This window comes from Uloborus diversus, chromosome 1 (genome assembly GCF_026930045.1).
Source record: "Uloborus diversus isolate 005 chromosome 1, Udiv.v.3.1, whole genome shotgun sequence".
NCBI classification, from domain to species: domain Eukaryota; kingdom Metazoa; phylum Arthropoda; class Arachnida; order Araneae; family Uloboridae; genus Uloborus; species Uloborus diversus.
The window spans coordinates 66,354,752-66,373,954 of NC_072731.1; the positions used below are offsets into that span (position 1 = coordinate 66,354,752).

General features: G+C 32.5%; 1 protein-coding gene across 1 annotated transcript in view; it reads left to right on the forward strand.

Moving 5' to 3' along the window:
* LOC129223532 (titin-like) overlaps positions 1–9,884 on the forward strand; it is a gene marked incomplete at its 5' end in the record, with an annotated part of 239,389 nt that extends 229,505 nt beyond the window's left edge. Inside the window, one exon of the mRNA XM_054858074.1 lies at positions 9,635–9,884. Coding sequence (XP_054714049.1) covers positions 9,635–9,708 — 74 coding nt within the window. The remainder of the gene's footprint in view (positions 1–9,634) is intronic.
* Between the last annotated feature and the right edge of the window lie 9,319 nt (positions 9,885–19,203).

The window sequence follows — 19,203 nt, forward strand, 5'->3', positions numbered from 1 at the left end:
TTAGTTGTTTTAAATGATGACACAGTTTTAGTGTTTGTATTTTAGTGCAAAAGCTTCAAACGTTTGAAAGGGTTTGTTTACATTCGTTATGGAGATCAGAGTATAAAAAAAAATAGTTTTCAAAAGAAAATGAAAAAAGAAGAAAGAAAAACACAGAAATTGACATTCTAATAAGTAGTGCATATTTATCTGTTAATTTTTTAATGTGTTAAGAAAAAATGATAGTTTCGTTATTAAGGTCAAAAATGTAGTTTCACAGATAATAATAAGTAATTATATAGAAACACTTTTCAAAGATCGCATGTTTGGCGAAATTATCAAAAAAACGTACCTTAAATTTATTTATTTTCTAAATGTATAGTACTCACACTTCATAAAAGCATATGGAGAACTATTTTCAAAGGTTGTCAAATTTTTGGATTTTCACTTCCGTAAGACTAACGAAAAAGTTCTAAATAAATGTACCTTTATCTGCAGATTTCTGCAAAATCTTTCTACGTTCAATTAGAAACACAATGGTTCATTTCCTGAGTGAGTCTTTTATTAATATCCAAAAAGTGAAATAACAGTTTGTTGGGTATTTTTTTGCTTCGAGAAGTGCAGGAATGATATTGACGGAAGTTGGGTGAAGAGTGTTTACGGTAAAATCACACAGTGTATTTTGTAGTGGAGAAATTAATTCATAGATAGAGCCATATATTTTATATTTTCACTTTCGCGTGTCTCACAAAAAATGCCAAATAATACTGTTACAATTTCTGTAAATTAGTAATTATTTTTATGATTAATATGTTGTAATCTAACTAAATTTGGCGTTTACTCCATCATCTTTCATCTAAAATTGTCTTAGTAACATAACCTGTTGTACATACAGCCCCCTAACATTCGACTGAAGTATACGGACCCCCCCCCCCCATTTCTGAATTATAAGAATTGTGAATGGAATAAAAAGAAAATATAAGAAAGTGGTAGAACGGCGTAGGATTTTCTGGAATATTTGAGAAGTCTCTTTCGAGGTTTATAAATAGCCATGCCGCGTGTTCAAAATCAGTTTCGCTTTTTAGGCCGGTCTGAGCCGTTGGGCTGAGAGCATGTATTTAGCTCTGTGTGTATTAGCCTTTATGCTGTGTTTGGAAGTAAATACGTGTGTGACCGTTGTGTTTACGGTATTTAATTGATATCTGCTTAATTGCTGATGATTGATTTAGCAGTTGTAACTACATTTCCTGTACATAGCTGTAAATAAATCTTCTGTGCTTTTCTCAAGTACTGTGTCGTCATTTAAGGAAAGTTTGAAGTTGGCACCGAACGTGTAACAATACTCTACAAAATGTGCAACATCTTACCAAAACTCAATTTAAAATGTAATAATTTATTTATATTTTTAATTGAGCTTTGTAATGGTTTTAATTGAATTGAGGCTTTTAATAATTTCTCAAGAGTAAAATAATGTTTTATTTGTTATTTTTTGTTTCGAGCTGTGCGAGGATGAGGATGATATTAACTATAGTTGGGATAACAGTTTCCGATAAGAACACGAAGTGTATTTCGTTTAATATAGCAGCATAAAATCACTTATTCAACCCTTTCTAGCATGAATTTTATTTTGATGGTGAATTTTTTCTTAAACTTGTTTCGAACTTTGACATGAAAGCAGCATATATATATATATATATATATATATATATATATATATATATATATATATATATATATATATATATATATATATATATATATATATATATATATATATATACTAGCCCCCTTCGGCGACCAGCTGGTTCGCCTTCTTACGCCATTCGCCTTTCTATGCAAGCAGACACCTACGGTGGCTGTTTGGCTAACTTGTCATTTACCTTTTTACTTCACGTTTGCCGCCTTCGGCGGCTGTTTAAATAAATTTGACAGCAGTATTAATCAATCGATCTCTATCTTTTTTTGTGCCATTCACACTTTTAAGCCAAGATTGCCGCCTTCGGCGGCTATCTACCCTTTCGATCTATCTCTTAATTTTCTTATCCATATCTATTTATTTTAACCTCCCCCCCCCCATTTCCTAATAAAAACAAAGATCACTCAAAAAATCGCTTTTTTTTATTCAAGTAGAGCAAAAAAAAAGTTATCCCCAAAATTACCCGTTGTGTGCAAAAAGTAGCGTATGACAAAGAAAAAAAATATCGCTGTTTTTCTTGAAATAAATGCGCACAACTATGAAATGTAGTCTAATATCGATACAGCAAAACGTCCAGTTTGGGGGGGGGGAGGAGAGATGGAAAAAGAAATAAATGCAATCCCTAAATAAAACAAAAAAAGGAAAGAAAAAAAAGCAAGCACTACCGGAAAAAACACGTGGTCATCACTTCATAAAATGTAGGAGTAAACTATATAGGTAAAAAAAAAAGATTAACATTTGTTTGCGATTAAGATTCCATCCTAAATATCGAATCGAAATCCAAATAGTGACGTCAGAGACATAAAAGATTGAAGAACGCTTTTTTTCGACCGATGCGTGGAAAGACGTGATGTGTTCAGCATTAAAAAAATTGTAAAAAAAACTATTGCGTATTTTTAAGAACTTTTTTCTTTTGAAGAGGGCGAAATGTTCTTACTATTACCAACTTAAATTTTAGAAATGAGGCTTTGATACTTCTCGCAGGATGATGTTAGAAAAAAATAAAACCCAGGAAAGAATGCAAATTAAAGGTTTTTTCAAAAATTCATAAAAAATACAAAAACTGCTCTATCTTTAAAATGTTTTTGTTCATCATATTTAAAATTAAATTTCCGTCACTATAGTACAAAAAATATTCGTCTGGCGCGATTGGTTCGGGGTCTGTGAGGTTAAAAGTACTAAAAAGTGCTAAAAATCACATAAAACATTAAATAACTTTTTTTCTAATTAAAATATCAAAAATCGAAGCCCGAGGTGCAAAACTTCAGCAAAAACTACACCTGTACACCAAATTTCATCTTTCTGGGCCTTACCGTTTTCCCGGGATGCGCGCCACACACACACACACAAACATCTTATTTTATTATATGTATAGATTCCATCTCCCCTCCTCCCCCTCCCCCCCCCCAAGCTGGACGTTTTGCTGTTTCGATATTACGTTACATTTCATAGTTGTGCGCATTTAATTCAATAAAAACAGCGAGATTTTTTTTTCTTTGTCAAACGCCACTTATTGCACACTACGGGGAATTTGAGCTTTTTTTTTTTTTTTTTGCTCTACTTAAATAAAAAAAAGTGGTTTTTTGAGTAATCTTCGTTTTTATTTGGAAATGGACGGGGAGGTTAAAATAAATAGAGATGCATAAGAAAATTTAGAGATAGATCGTAAAGGTAGATGGCGTAAAAATGTGAATGGTACAAAAAAAAGATAGAGATGGATTGATTAATACTGCAGCCAAATTTGTTTAAACAGCCGCCGAAGGCGGCAAACTTGAAGTAAAAAGGTAAATGACAAGTTAGCCAAACAGCCGCCGTAGGTGGCTGCTTGCACAGAAAGGCGACTGGCGTAAGAAGGCGAACCAGCTGGTCGCCGCAGGCGGCTAGTATATATATATTCCTTAGTTATATGTATGGGTGTGTGAATGTATGTGAACAGAAATTCTCTGTTCTTCATTTAGCATTAGTTCATTGGTAGAATATTGTGAATCTCTATCGCACTCGAAGAATGCGATATATTGCACACTTGGTGAAACATTTAGCAAATCTCATATCCAGAAAGTGTGAAATAAATTTTGAATTGCAAACTGAAGTTTTTTAAAGGCATTCTTTCATCAATACTTTCTTGTATAACATGAATCATTTTCGAGTTTGCAATACTGTGATTTCTCATTGATTTGGATTTCAATCTTATACTTTGGATATCAATGAAGCTTATTCATCCATTGTCGTTTGATCGATTGTCCCCCTATGCTTTGTTACTTGAGGTCTTAATGAATATTTAACATTAAAAACACTGAAAGGCGAGCAGTGCTCAATCTTAATCAACGTTTCCCACCTATACATGAGAATTTATTTCCAGTCCCCTACTATCAAACAATCTGTAAAATGAGACAATATAATCGCCATTCATTCTTCCAATTCATCACTTTTTCATGATGTTGCTAAATTCTTTCGCGTGATCAACTCATTGAACCTTCTTCCTGTTTGGTACTCATCTAAAGACTTAACCGGTGGCCACATCAATATACAATGCACGCTACTTAATCAATAAGGGTAAAATTTCGCGACGAACCTGTTAGCAAACTAGATATTATTTCCCCGAATCGGATGTTTATCCTTAGTGGCTCAGCAATTCGGAAGTCGATGCAATAATTTTTAATCGGTAATTGCTTTGACACATGATTGTTTAGCAGAAAATGCAATTGATTTCGTTTACTACGAACAGCAAAGAACCTGTATTTTTCCTTCTCCCAACTGAAGGGACACGCAAACGGAACTCTAAACATTGTTCGTACGGGTCATGGAAATCCTGGAAAGAAAATAAGCAAATTTCAGACCTGGAAAAGTCATGGAAAATTGAAATTTTCAGTCTAAGTCATGGAAATTTATTTTCAGTCATGGAAAAATGTTTTGAGAAAAAGCAACAGTAGCTGAAAAGAGTATTAGAAATCTTGAGTAATTTAATATTGCACCATGAAAGCTTTAAACTGGAAAATTGAACGATCTCAAAAAACATTGCATCCAAGTTTGTTTCAATCACTCCTAAATCTTTATTTTAAACTTTATCAGAGTTTTATCTCAATTTGTTGAAGGTTTTGGACAATCTTTAGTCATGCAATCGAATACAGAAATAGGAGAATTCTAATGCTGAAAAACAGTAGTGCCCAATATACGGCCCACAAAACTAATCCATGAGACCCACTGGTACGTTCAGTGTCATTATTCAAACATGTTCTGGAATTTCTGAACCTATTAATTTATATGCATTTGAAACAAGTACAATTTGTAAACAAGTACATTTAAATGAAACGATTTATTTACTATGAAATGTTTTTTTTATTATTATTTTTTTTAAATAAATATCTGGTTTAGAAACATGAATTTACTAAAGAATGTGGCTTTATTTTAAAGAACCAAAAAATTGTCAAGTTGACACTAAAAGACAACTTCTGAAGCAAATTTATTGAAACTTAGTAATGATTCATTCAACCTTTTCCCCAATCATTATCATTCTGTCTGTTTATAAAAAAATAGTCGACATTTAAGCATCATTCACTGTAGTTTTACTTAACTTAAACTTATATGATGAAAACAGGTAAGAATTATTCAGTTTTTTAGGTGTACACTGATATTTTTTCAATCAGGTAGTGGCATTCACATAGAAGTTTTGCTAATGCTCATTTCCAAAAAAAAAATGACAAGTTTAATATTAAATAGTACTATTCTCTTCGTGTAACAAGGTCATGAAAATTTTCATGAAGTCATGGAATTTTTTCATCCAAATAGAGTATGAACCCTGTCTAAAGTTTGAAACCTCTCATAATTTTCAGCTTGCTCCTTAATTTTGAAGGAGGTTTTTAGTTGCCAATTTATGATGCGGATATGTGCAAACGGAGCTCTAAGTCTGAAATTTCTCAAAATTTTCAGCTTGCTCCTTCGTTTTTGTCAGGTTTTTAGTTGCCAATTCATGATGAGGAGACGTGTAAATGGAGTTCCAAGTCCAAAACGTCTCATAATTTCCAGCTTGCTCCTGCTTTTTAAATTATGCAATTTAGCCAGGTTTTTAGTTGCAAATTTATGATGAGGAGACGTTAAATTATGTAATTTAGTCAGGTTTAATTTCTAATGAGGAAACTTGCATAAGGAGCTCTAAGTCTGAAACATATCATGATATTCAGCTTGCTCCTTTTTAATTTGTGTAATTTAGTCAGGTTTATAGTTGCCAATTTATGATACATTCAGCTTGTACTGAAATTATAATGTGATTCTGGTATGTGATGCTTTGTCTTGGACAAGCTCATTTATGTTTGGGTTGGAAGAGGAGAAATTCTTTGATTGACACTAACCCTACATTGTTATCCTTCAGCAAACCGGTTCTCTCACCCCTGTTCAAACAAATAGCATCGTATAAGCCTCAGCGGATGGGAAGTCAACTTTCAAGAGTTAGATTTTAACACAGATTCTCGACTAAACATTAGTCATCCTTTAGGAACGACCTGCGACCACCAAAAAGGTAGTTGCACAACGAGACTCTACATATGGAATTTCAACTTTTTACGGCTTACCGTTTTTGGGATATGCAAGATACATACATACTCACATAAATACAATAAGTACATGCACGTATACAGGCGCCGCAAGAAAGCTCATGGTGTCTTGGTATGAGAAATAGAAAAAAATATCTGTGTGCTGAAAAATGAAAGGTAATGATACAACGTAAATAAGCAACAGCAGACAAGTGTCTCGGGGTTACAAGGACCCCTTTTCAATGCGAAATATGTGGCCTCATGAATGAAAAGTTATCCGACAAAAGTCATAAGCTCTAATGCCAAAGACTATGTCAGCTTTCATCAGATGTCCTTTCATCCATAAGCTCATTTATTTTGATGAATGTGCTTCTTGTAAACCCGAAACATGTGTTTGCATCTTCTTGAAAATGTGTGCTATTTTTTTTTTGCGTTCTGGTCTTTTATAACTTTGGTGAGGTCAAAAGAATACATAGGATGCCCATACCTTCGTAGCACGAGCAGAAGCGTCGAAAAAAAAAAAACATTTATTCAAGCGCGACGAAATGGAAGTAAAAATTGAAAGTTGAGCAAAAATTTTTTCGCGAATATATTATATATCCTGTACTTCGTACAACAAAGTAAAAACGTACTTGTAACAAAGTTACGAAATCCTTTTCGTCATATAGCAGTTTCACATACGAAGAGAGATTGAAGTTTCCTGCATTTTAAAACCGAAACAAATACTGTAGTTTACTTTTCTTTAAATTAAACTTTCAAAATTGATTCCTACGTGAAAAAAGAGTTTAACTGTAGTAGTCGTCGAGGAATTTTAGAAAAATAATAAAATCATTTTAAGCTACAATTCGACGGTGTTTTACCACAAATAACGAAGTTGAAGGGTCCCCAAGGTTAATATGTTTCTGCGATTATAGCGTTGTCAAAACATTTCATTTGCTACTTACACATTTCATTACATTACGGTAAAAATATTTTTGCGCAAAATGCTTCTTACAACTTCTAATGAGTTGCATTTTTTGAACTACGCCGAAACTGTGAGTTTGTTTAGAAAGTAAGGAAACTCGAGTTGTCAGCTAGATTAGGCTTATTTTAATGAGCATTTATTAAAACCATAACATAAATGAAAATAATAGAAATTGAAAATAATTTTCGGATCACTCGGTTTTTTTCTGTAACTTCTTTTTTCATGGGCGTCCATATGAAAAGTTGAAAGGGAGGGGGGGGGGCTCAAATATTTTCCCCGTGGCTTAGCTGGATAATTTCCACGTGGAGACCGATTTCAGGGCAGATTAGAGTCATTAAAATTTGACATTTTTAATAAATTATTCATTAATGCCTGGAGAAGAAATGTTTTTACATTTTTGCAAAGAAAAAAGTACTAAAAGCAAGGAAGTTCTAATTTCAAAAGGGGACTCGAGCCCCCCTTGCCCCCCTATATGGGCGCCCTTTTCTTTTTTCTTCGATAAAGAGTGGAAAATTTCCTGAGTTAATTTTATAACTGCAATTTTGTTATTATTATTTTTTTTTCAACACTCACTAAGTTGGACAACGGCAAAAAAAAAAAAAAAACTGAGCGATGTATAAGTTTGATAATTTATGTTTACTTGCTCCCAAAATAAAAAGTACTTCATAATGCCCAAATTCAAAGATTTTTTTTTTTTTTCAATTCATTATTTCATTTTGTTTGTTCATTTTATTGAGCATTAGAAGACAGGTGTAAATGCTTATTACACTTGAAACACGCTCCAAACAGTTATTTATAGTTTGAAATCATATTTTGAAAAATAATCTATTTGTAATATGAGAAAAAAATATATTGCTGAACTAAGAAATAAATAAATACCTTTGTGCGGAAATGTTACTAGTAATCAACAACCTTTTGATGCAACTGATGTGCTTCGAGGAATTGTAAAATTTGAGTCTACCGCTCCGTTAGTCAATAAAGCTTCTTTCTCTTATAGTTTTATTAGTTTTCGCATGTATTCTTAACGTGGGAGAGTGTTATTCAGATATCACATAATACCGGGTGTGAGCAATCATGTGTGAGCTATCAATTCTAGTGTGAGCAATCAATCATAAGAGTGCATAGAACTTTAGAATTCGGTATGCCTCAACCCAAAGGAAGGGGATTCTAGAGCCCCCCCCCCCCCCATGCAAAGATTTTAAAAAATAGGCATAAAAGTAGCATTTTAAACCATCTTGAACATGTATTTTGTTTGTCAAGAAGGCAATGATTTAGTCAGTTCCGTATGATTATAAGGAATTTTTGGCTTTTATTTGCCTTATGTAATTACACATGCCCCTTTTTTTCTTTGTAATTAAGGGGGGCACGGGTGCCCACGGGAGGGGGGATGACGCAAGTTGCGCCCTCAAAATTTTGGGGGGAGGGGTATTTTTTAAATTTATTTATCGATTTATTTAAGTTTCTAAATTGATTTATTTTTAATTTAAGTTATTTATTTTATTTCATTCTGTTTATGGGTCATTCTTCAAAATGTGCAACTTTTCTGTCACACGCCTTTTACAGAAAAAACTTTAAGGAACAATTCATTTAACAATGCTTTTTAATTTTATAAAAAATATATCTATTTAAACCTGCCATCATCTTTTTTAATAGTATTTTTTATTTTACTATATTTTTGGTTCACAACATGTGAGTTCTCACCTCCGTGGCATGTCACACACCTTTTGTGGCTGTTTGTGTTGCTTAATAGCTTGTTTAATTAAAAGTATACACTTATTTATTTATTATTCTTAACACAAGTGTCTCAAATACTAATTGTTTAAGTATATTTAATTTTTAATATTGTGTTTTAGTTCGTTTTAGTAGGACAAGGAGTCGTCACACAATAAATTCTCACCTCCGTTACCTAAACACAAAATGCCATTCCTCATTAACATGTGGGAGTAATGACATCAAATTTTATTTTCCATGATACTAGGGTTTATTTTAAGCCATAAAGAAGTTGTGAGATTTTTGTTGAAAAACAGGAAGATGGATTTTGCTTTAAAAACTTAGTGTGGTTATTCTGACTTCTCACCTCTGTGAACTTGAATTTCAGGGATGTAAATTAATATAAAAAAAGAAGTGAACATATTTTCATATGCTGAACATGTGCAGACTGTAGCAACGAAAAAAAAAGTACTTGCCTGAAAAATGTATCCATTAGGCCTACATTAATGAAAAATTCCTCACCTCCGCGAATCTCACTTACATGACACCTTATCAATATTATAGCCTATGTCACTCGGTGAGAATGCACCTTTCCTGTGTTGAAAGAATTTTTCAAATACTTGCAATGGTTCCGAAGATTACCTCGAACATATAAACATACAAGAATCCGCTCTCTCTCTCTCTCTCTTTAGAATATTAGAATAGATTTATTTATTTATTGTTGCTCGGAACTAAAATTTGTTTTTTCTTTCTTTTTAGGTAAGAAACTCTTTTTAACTTCTGTAACTAATGTCACCTGGTTCACCACCAGACTACGGTTTGTACTATTTTGATTAATTTTTGCGGATATTATTCATGAACACATACTTTTAAATTGTTCTCAAAGTTCTGATCTGATCAAATCTAACTAATTAATATTTTACAGTTTGCAAATATTTTTTTTTTTTTTGTGAAAATAACGTAAAATATTCTCTCCAAATAAGAGTAAAATGCTAAATTTTTTTCATTGTCCGTTTAGATCCATCAAAAATTTCAGTTTGTGGAAAAAATGGCTTATTTCTGCCGTCAAACTGCAGCATTGCGTCTTTTACAGTTTCTTTTAAAGTCAAATTACACTAAAAAAAAAAAAAAAAAGAAAATGAGTGGTGTAAAAATCCGCATAGTTAGAAGCAGGGGCGGAAACAGACAAGTAATTTCTTTTTTATGGGGGAGGGGGGGAGGTCGCACTGAAGAATATAGGGTTTTATGTGCCAAAGACTTCTGAAATTCCTTGGGTGTCAATACATAGCATCAAATTAGAAAGGAAAGACACTTAGTAGGTCATAAACGTTACTACTTAACTTGATAGGCAATGAAAGAAAGCAATATTTAAAATACTTGCTTCAAAAAACAATCAATGAAATGAAAATATTACTGCGCTCTTTTATATTTTATTCATGAAGTATTTGAACGCGATATGGATGGATAATATTGTCGGTGGTTTAGGGAGAGGTCATGACCACCATGACCTTCCCTTTGTTTCCGTCCCTGGTTAGAAGTACACTGGGGGTGCTCCCCCCCCCCATAAGTTCGATGGCGCAAGTCCCCTCCAGCTCAAAAAAAAAAAAAAAAACATTTTTTTTCATCCCTCTTTCCATTTTTTAATTTTTAGCTCTGTTTTTAAAATTTATTTTCAAAACTATTTCGTATTTATTTATTTGATTATTATTATTTTAGTAGAAAAGTTTTGTGCTACGCCAATGACCCGCACACAAACACAAACTAGATAAACAATTGAAATAAAGTAAAAAAATAAATAAATAAATGAATAAATAAACGTTTCAATCCCCCCTCCAATTTAGATGGCTCAACTTGCGTCATAATGCCCCCCTGTAAGTACCCCTAAAGTACACCAAATGACTGACACAGGCTTACGTAGCCTCATAAAATTCAAAAACCGTTGGAAAGTTACGTGTGAAAATAAAAAAAAGATAATTTTTAAAATACTCTGTAGTGAATTTTTAAAAAATAAGAAAGATACTTTTCGTCAAAAATTATTTACTCTAAGAAATGTCGGAATTCATTAGGTTTATTTATTATTATTACTTTTTTTTTTTTGAAGTTTAGTGGGCAAGATGTATAATAAGGTCAACTCAGTACGGTATCTGATTAAACGAAAACATAGTCCTTTGGAAACTCTCCTAACTATTTTTATCTGAACCCAGGACAAAGTTCATTCCTCGCTCATTTAATGATCCGTGGACTTACTAAATTTCCGTCGCTCATGAAACGTTTGGGTCAAGCTCAAAAAGTATTGTACCAAGTCGATGAATCATCTGATGAATGTGTTTACATTCTGTAGATTAGTTTGTATGTCAACGCTTGTGAAACATAAAGAGCCCTTGTCTCACTTATTAAGTATTTCCTGTCGATATCTTAAAAGTTGTTTAGCTACGCAATGTGAGTTTTCTGTTTTGGTCTAAAAAGATGATTCATTGCTTCAATGTCTATTTATTTTCCTAATATTTCGTCTATTTGAAGCTAAAGTGAATCGGTTGCTGGTTAAAGGCATAGCCGATGGTGACAAGGTCCATTCCCTTGATTAGAGCATGTTTTGTTTGCTTTTGCTTTTCTAAAGTAAAATTTGTATTTTTGATTTTTACTATAAGTTTTCCATAAAATTTTGAGTCCTATTTTCTTAATCACTTATTACTTCAAATTGACAATGTTGCAACTTATAAAAAAACATACAAACAAGAAAGTTTTTTTTTTTTTTTTTTCAAGCGCGATTAATCGTTAATTGTTTTTCGATTTTTTTCTGAGATGCTTTTCGGTTGAGTTGCGTGTCCTACATAATGGATAGATCAATAATGTTATCTGTTCTATTCAAGTCAGGGCAGCTTAGACACCGAGTCCAGTATCTTTTTTATCTTCTTTACTAATAATAAAGCTGAAAGTCTCTCTGTCTGGAGGATGTCAGGATGTCTGGATCTCTGAGACGCGCATGGCGCCTAGACCGTTCTGCTGATTTTCATGAAATTTGGCAAAAAGTTCGTTTGTAGCATGGGGGTGTGCACCTCAAAGCGATTTTTCGAAAATTCGATTTTGTTCTTTTTCTATTCCAATTTTAAGAACATTTTCCCGAGCAAAATTATCATAAGATGGACGAGTAAATTACCAAGTTATCATTACGTGGAACCGTAACATGGGCAAGCCAATTGGCGATAAATTCATCATACATTATTTGTAAACATACAGGCGAACCAAAAGACTTTTTAATTTTTCTACTACGGACAAAGCCGTGCGGGTACCACTAGTTGTAGTTACTAATAATGAAGCTCAGAGCCGTGTCCAAGGGGAGGATTTTAGGGGTTAAACCCCTCCCATTGGAGAAAAAATAAAAAAATAAATGAAGAATTGTGCATCTATTTGACTTAAAATTAGCTTTAATGTTCAAATTTGTGTACAGAACTTTTTTTTAAAACGCATTCTCTTTGAAGTTGCCTGGTAACTTACGACACTGTCTTCTCTAAATCAACTAAAATCATATTTTGGAAAAACAGAGATGGAGGAACAGTTGAATGGGCTGTCAATACTTTGTTTAATATTGCTTCTCATAAGAAGTTTTGATCTGGGGCGTTTTTCCCAAAAAAAGATAAACTGTTGCCGCTCTGTAGATGCATAGTAATTGCGTTTGTTAATGTAATTTACATCCAGTAGCGGATTTTAGGGGGGGGGCACAGGGAGCACGTGCCCCCCCCCCCAAAGGATTAAATTAATTTCACTATTTTATTTATTACTTTTTAACTGACCTTTCATTTGCTTTTTTTTACGTAGCTAATTAAAAAGAACACAAAACACAAACACACAGTATATTTTGAACAAAAGCATTTTTGTTTTCTAAAGAAGTATTACTGGAATCAGAGGCCCAGAGTTGCAGTATACATTTAACTCATTGGCTTCAAATTCAAGAGACCGCATTATCGCGATTCGTTCATTAGTTCTTCTTTGATGGAATCAATAATTAAAATTTATTTTAAATGTGTAGGCGCACCTAAAAGAGTCATTTTGATCTAGGAACATATTTGCGAAATAATAGATTTCTTTTTCAGCTGATAAAAGATGCAAAATGAAAGAAATCATGTGGTAGTTTCTTAGAAAAACCGTGATTTTTAATAAAAACGGCATGTAGTATCAACATGTTATCTCAACTGTATCATGACTTTAAGAACAAATCAGTAATTGTTTTGAAATTCACACAGAAATAGTTTCTGAATTCTTCAATGAAACTTATATATGTTATGAAGTTATGATTATTAAATTAATTTTAAAAAACTCAAGAGAGGTATGGGTTTATTTAAGAACCTTGCCTTCGTGTTATAATCATTATGACAATGTTCCTAGGTAAAGCCGCTCATTGTCTAGCATCTTGGTGACATTATATTGGGTTTAGTATTTAAATGGCTTGAAACGTTAAAGATGTATTCCGTCCACATTCCAAGTATATTAGTGCATAATATTCATGTACTTAGAAGTAGATTCATTGATCTTAATTAATCCTTTAAAAACACACACACACACACACACACACACACACACACACACACGCACATTTAAAAATAAAGTCGTCAAAACTTTGTTAGGAAACATCGAAGGCGGGGGGGGGGGGTATTCAATTTTCCGTACCCCCTCCAAAAGATTTTTCTGTATCCGCCCCTGTTTACATCTGCATCAAAACTCTTCCTATTTAGTTTGCTAAGCATTATCTTACAATGTTAAAACCTGAAAACATATGTTATAAAAGAGTTTGTGAAATTTTCTCAGTACTTGTTGCAATATATTGCACTGTAAACAGATAATAGGTTTGAATCTAAACAAGCAGTAAAATGGATAAATACTGAGGTTTTCTTGCCCAACCAGAAATTTCCTTCTGATAGGTGGGGTTCATAACGATCGTTACATGTACAATACAACCTCATTTATCCGGACTAGATAGGACCAAAGGCAATCCTGATAAACGAAAATCCTGATAATAATCAATAATATTCTTAAATATGCAGACTTATATTTTATTGCACCAAAAAACAATGCTTTCTAACAAAACTATATCATACCATTTTTTCTCAATTACTTCATCAGTTATAATTCAGCTGCAATAGTATTGGGCTGACATCCAAAGTATATCATATTGTTTGCTAAATTAGTACTATACTTTATTGTACGTCCTTTGCAGGAGTAGTATGCTTAATTGAAATGAAACCGAGTATTTGGCGCATTTAAACTTCTGTTCTTGAAATCATAATTTTAAATGATTATTTACGTAAATATATTTTTTCTACAAATTTGATCCGGATATACAGGCGCTGGCTGAACGAGGTTCAGCTGTGTGTAAAATACATTAATAGAATAGGTAGTATATTACTTAAAACCTAATCTTCTGTGAATTTGAACCATCCCCCCTCCCCTCCAAACTGCTAAGCCCCTCATTATGACTTTAAACAGTGAAGAATTATTTGCACACTGAAGTGTGTTTTCCTGACAATGTAAAAAAGAGTGAAAATAATTGAAGCCAAAAGCAGGCCCGTCATTTGGGAGATCAGGGGGGTCAATTGCTACCCCTCTCCCTGGATTTTACAAACACAGGGATGTGCCGTCCTAAACTCGCTTTTAGAGCAATCTTGGGAACAAGAAAATGGTGAGTTTAGAGAAGTAAAGCGGTGAATTTGGAGCAGCCTGGAGCAGTAAAATTGCAAATTTAGAGGAGCTTGTAGCAGCGAAAAGTTAAATTTTGCATCAATTTGTAGCAACTATGTATATTTCACGCACAGAAACATGTGTGACATGATAAAATGATAAAAAAGGAGATTAAGGATGCAAAAAACCGTAACTCCAACACTCCAACTAATAATTGAAGCTCTCTTAATTACATTTATTTATTTGTTTATTTTTATTTTATATTTATTTATTTATTTTTTGTCTAATATTTTTCACAAAAAAACAAGCCATGTCCTGCTCTACTTTTTTCTTACACTGATTTAAATTTAGTTCACATATTTACTTTGCTTAATACATCACTGCTTTTGTTCACATTTAAGTTTTGGTGTTTGATATCTATTTTTAAATTTTGTTTGCTTTTATATAGTTCATACATATATGTAAAAGACACAAGATATATATACATAAAACTCAAAAACATATTCAAAAAGGCTAAAAAAAATAGTTAAATTTAAAAACTTTACCTCAACAAATTGCAAGTGAGTTTTAAAGAGCTATTTAGTAATCTTTTTTTTTCCGGTACCTGTAAGTTATTTACTAACATTTGACCTTATACGCATAGTCATATATGTTACATACTGAGCTACTTGGTTAACAAATCTGAATATCAAGCAAAGGAAATCACTAAAACCTTATTTGATATTTAATCACAAAATTAATAATGAAATTACAATGAAAAAAAAAATGCTTTTGAGAAATGGTGTCATAAGAAAAGGAATTTTGAAATACATGTGAAAAAATAAAAATAAAAATTTTGAGGAAGGCTCAGAATATGGAAAGTAATGCTTAAGTCTCAGAAACTTTAAATGTCTGCATTTTCATCGCCAGAGCATTAGAATTCCCCGATTTTTGCTATCTTATGTGTCTCCAACCAAAATTAGGGATCAATTTTCTGTCCTAAAATCTTAAGAAACCCAAGATTAAAAACTGGTGAACAATATTAATTTTTACACATGGCATTTGCTTAGATCAATTCGGATGCAACTAGATTTGACATTTTTGAGTGGGCGTGGCAAGAAGACGAACTTACAAGTCCTCTTCTTCTGAAAACAAAAGATAAGAATGGTTGAAAATAATGGTCAATGCAAAATTTTTCATCTCAAAGGAACCGATCACATAATAAATTAAAACGATTGAATTTTTCAAAAGCGGATGCAATCGGATTTTGAAATACGCAAAAAATCGGGGCTATATAAACAAAAATCGTAAAAACTACCTCCAAATGCCTAAACTTGATGATAATTTGAAAAAACTGCCAAATATGCTGAAAGAACTGCAACATTAAATGCAAAATCGCACTTTTGGCGCAAGTTTGTCCGATTTTGGAGCAGAAAAGTTCTTTTTTCAGTCTTTTGGAGCAGTTTGTCGCAACTGGCACATCCCTGCAAACATGATGAATTTAAGCATTTTTGTACATATTTTGTTGTTTTTTCAGATAAAATGTATCGATCAAACGCTTTGCCCTCCCCTTAAAAACAAAATATTTTGAAGTGACAGGCCTGCAAAAACCCCTCCCTTTAAGAAATCCTGGACACGGGCCTGATAAAGCTGGATGTCTGGTGACACAACAAAACAAACTTAGCAGCGTGGAAAAAAAAGACATATAAAAAGTGTTCACAACAATACCACACTAATGCAAAACAACATTTATTTTTTACACGAAACTGAATACTATCGTATTTTTATAGAAACAAATTAGAATGATGGGAAAAACATAAGAAAATAATATTCTTAACAAATCCTCGCAATTTTCTCTCAATCTATTGAAATACTCGAATTTTTAATACTCTTAGCATATTTATTTTGTGCCAACGAACCAAGCCCTGTTTTTAAAATCATTCCTGTACCTAGTAAACGCGTCTGACCTTAACGAACTTTCTCTTAATCTAAACCTTCATATATCATTTGAAGGTTCGTCCATTAGATAGTAAATTTACATATTTTGCATAGGCTGGATGAAAGCTTTTGGGCAATAAGTTAAGCTAAACACTGATTGACAAATTTAGTTATTTGCATGATAATACTTACTAAGACTGCTTCAATAAATGATGGAAATTGATATTAAAAACGTGCCCATTTGTTATGATGTCATCGTCTGAGGCTATTTTGTTATTATTAATGGATTACTGGTTAGTAATTGTCACTTTTTCTTGAGTAAGATTTAAATTTTAATCCTTTGTAATTTATGTCGCTTCTCTGAAATGCATTCATTTTCTGTTATATTTCGTTATTTATGATTCTTCAGCCGGTAATTTATTTGGGATTAGCATAATAAAGATCACGTAGTTTTAAGCAGCGTTGAGTTGTTGATACGATAGTAATTAATGAAAAGATGGGAAATTTCACAGTCAAAATATTATGGGATAAGCAGCCCAGATTTGGGATGAATCAGAATTTACATTAATTATAAATTTAACTTAAGTATGTTATTCAGAAAGACAAAAACATAAAAGAGGATATTGACACGTTAATATAGTTTTAACCGCAGTAGGGGAATGTGGGGCAAAGTGAAATGATTAAGATAACTTACTTTTCCAAAATGAACAATTCGGAATTTTGTTCTGAAAATTACGGTACATAAAGAAATATATTATTATAATAAAACTTGCATTGAAACATTATTTTTTATTTGGTGGAAAAAGGTGGAAATTTTCACTTCTTTTTTTCATGGGGCAAAGTGAAATATGAATTATTTTTCCAATGAAATATATTCTATTCGATTATTAAAGATATTTTTGATCAAATAAATGGGTAAATAAAAGAATGAATGAATATAAAAGGAAGTGAAACAATAAACGAATAATAAATAAATAAATAACCTAATAAATGAGAAAAAAAATAAATCAGTTTAAAAAAAGTGAATGAATAAGAAAATAAGCGAATGAATGAATAATTAAGAGAATTATTAAATGAAGGAATGTAAATGAGGAATGATAAATAAATGATAACGCAAGGGATTTGATAAAAGATTGAGTAAGTAAATGAAATGAACTATTTCAATTTGCCCCATCCATTTTGCACCGCATGCACTTGACTAATTGTACAGAGCATATAAAATACAAACAAGCTTAATATTGAACAAATAAATACTGCACTGAATATTAGTAGATCTCAGTTAATAATTAAAATGTTAAGAATACAGTCGGACCCCGATTTAACGAATTTCGCGATTTGGCTAATTTTTATTTTTCTCCCACTAAAATGAAAGCAAAAACCCCTATTTAACGAATAATAAACCCCGAAGTAATGAATCATTTTAACAGATAAAATTTTTTTTGTCAATTTGAGTTGGGAAATACTTGATTGTTTTCCAAATGACATATCCATATTGTCCGAAGCAGAAAAACACTTTTATTAGAATCTGCAATTTTTGACGAGCGAGAGATCAACAAATGAATAGCGATCTTGATGCAGAAAGCGATAATGAAACTCGCATCAAAGCTCACTTTTTCAAATGCTTTACATGGCCTGGAAACTGTAAAAACATATCTCATGCAGCAAGCTGTAAATGACACTGTATCTCCTTCTATGCATAAAGTGGAAAGAGAATTATTTTCAGTCAAGTATCAAAGAAATTGTCAAAATCTATTACTCAGTACTTTGAAATTTCGGATTAACAAGTGTGTAATAATTCATGGATTGCTGTGCACTTTCTTCTTTTGGACATTTATGCGCAATTGCTTATTAGGACTAATAGAAAAAGTAAGTGAAAAAATTTTTCGCACCCCAGTATTACGAATAACCCCGATTTAACGTATAAAAGTTTCGCCCCCGATGAATTCGTTAAATCAGGGTCCGACTGTAATATTTATATCATTTAATAATAACAAAAGTAATTTTTGACTAGCATCAAAATATTACATCAATTTTTGAAAATTTCTTGTGCATTATAATATTTTTTGATTTTCAGAAGTAATTTATTCTTGATTGGAATAGACTGCATGTGTTACTACATAGTTAAAATATTACTAGATTGGTGGCGCTAAAAGCAGAGCAAATATTTCGCCATTTCACTTCGCCTCTCTATTTCACTATGCCCCCAATTCCCCGACTAATGGAAGGATAGTCCGACCAGAAAATGTAGACACTTCAATAAATGAGCAGTTAGACTTTTTTTATACTACTTATTGTTTAAGAAGTTTTTTCATAAATTGACTTGGCAACAGTCTATTAAATGTTCATATTTTGGCTATTGGATATTGTTAATTGACCCTCACAACTAAAAAATTCACCATCGCCGAATTTTAAAACACCGTGATTGATTTTTAATGAATTTATAAAAATCCACGCGCAAAAGTGCGCATTTCTGAAACGTCACGAGCCTACGTCACAGGGCGCTAATGGGCAGCCTTCCGCCGAAGATCCCTTGTTTTCGCTAGGGACATTTTGAGCACGCTGATATTTTTATTTTTTAGAAATTCAATAATCCTTTTGAACACACTATGGAGGCCGGATTCGTTAAAGCACAATCTAAATAATCTTCCTCAATTAACATCAATGATGATATTCGAATATTTCCGAGAGGATGAGAGGTTTAATGTTCCAGAAACACGAGGAGTTAAATGCGAGGAGAT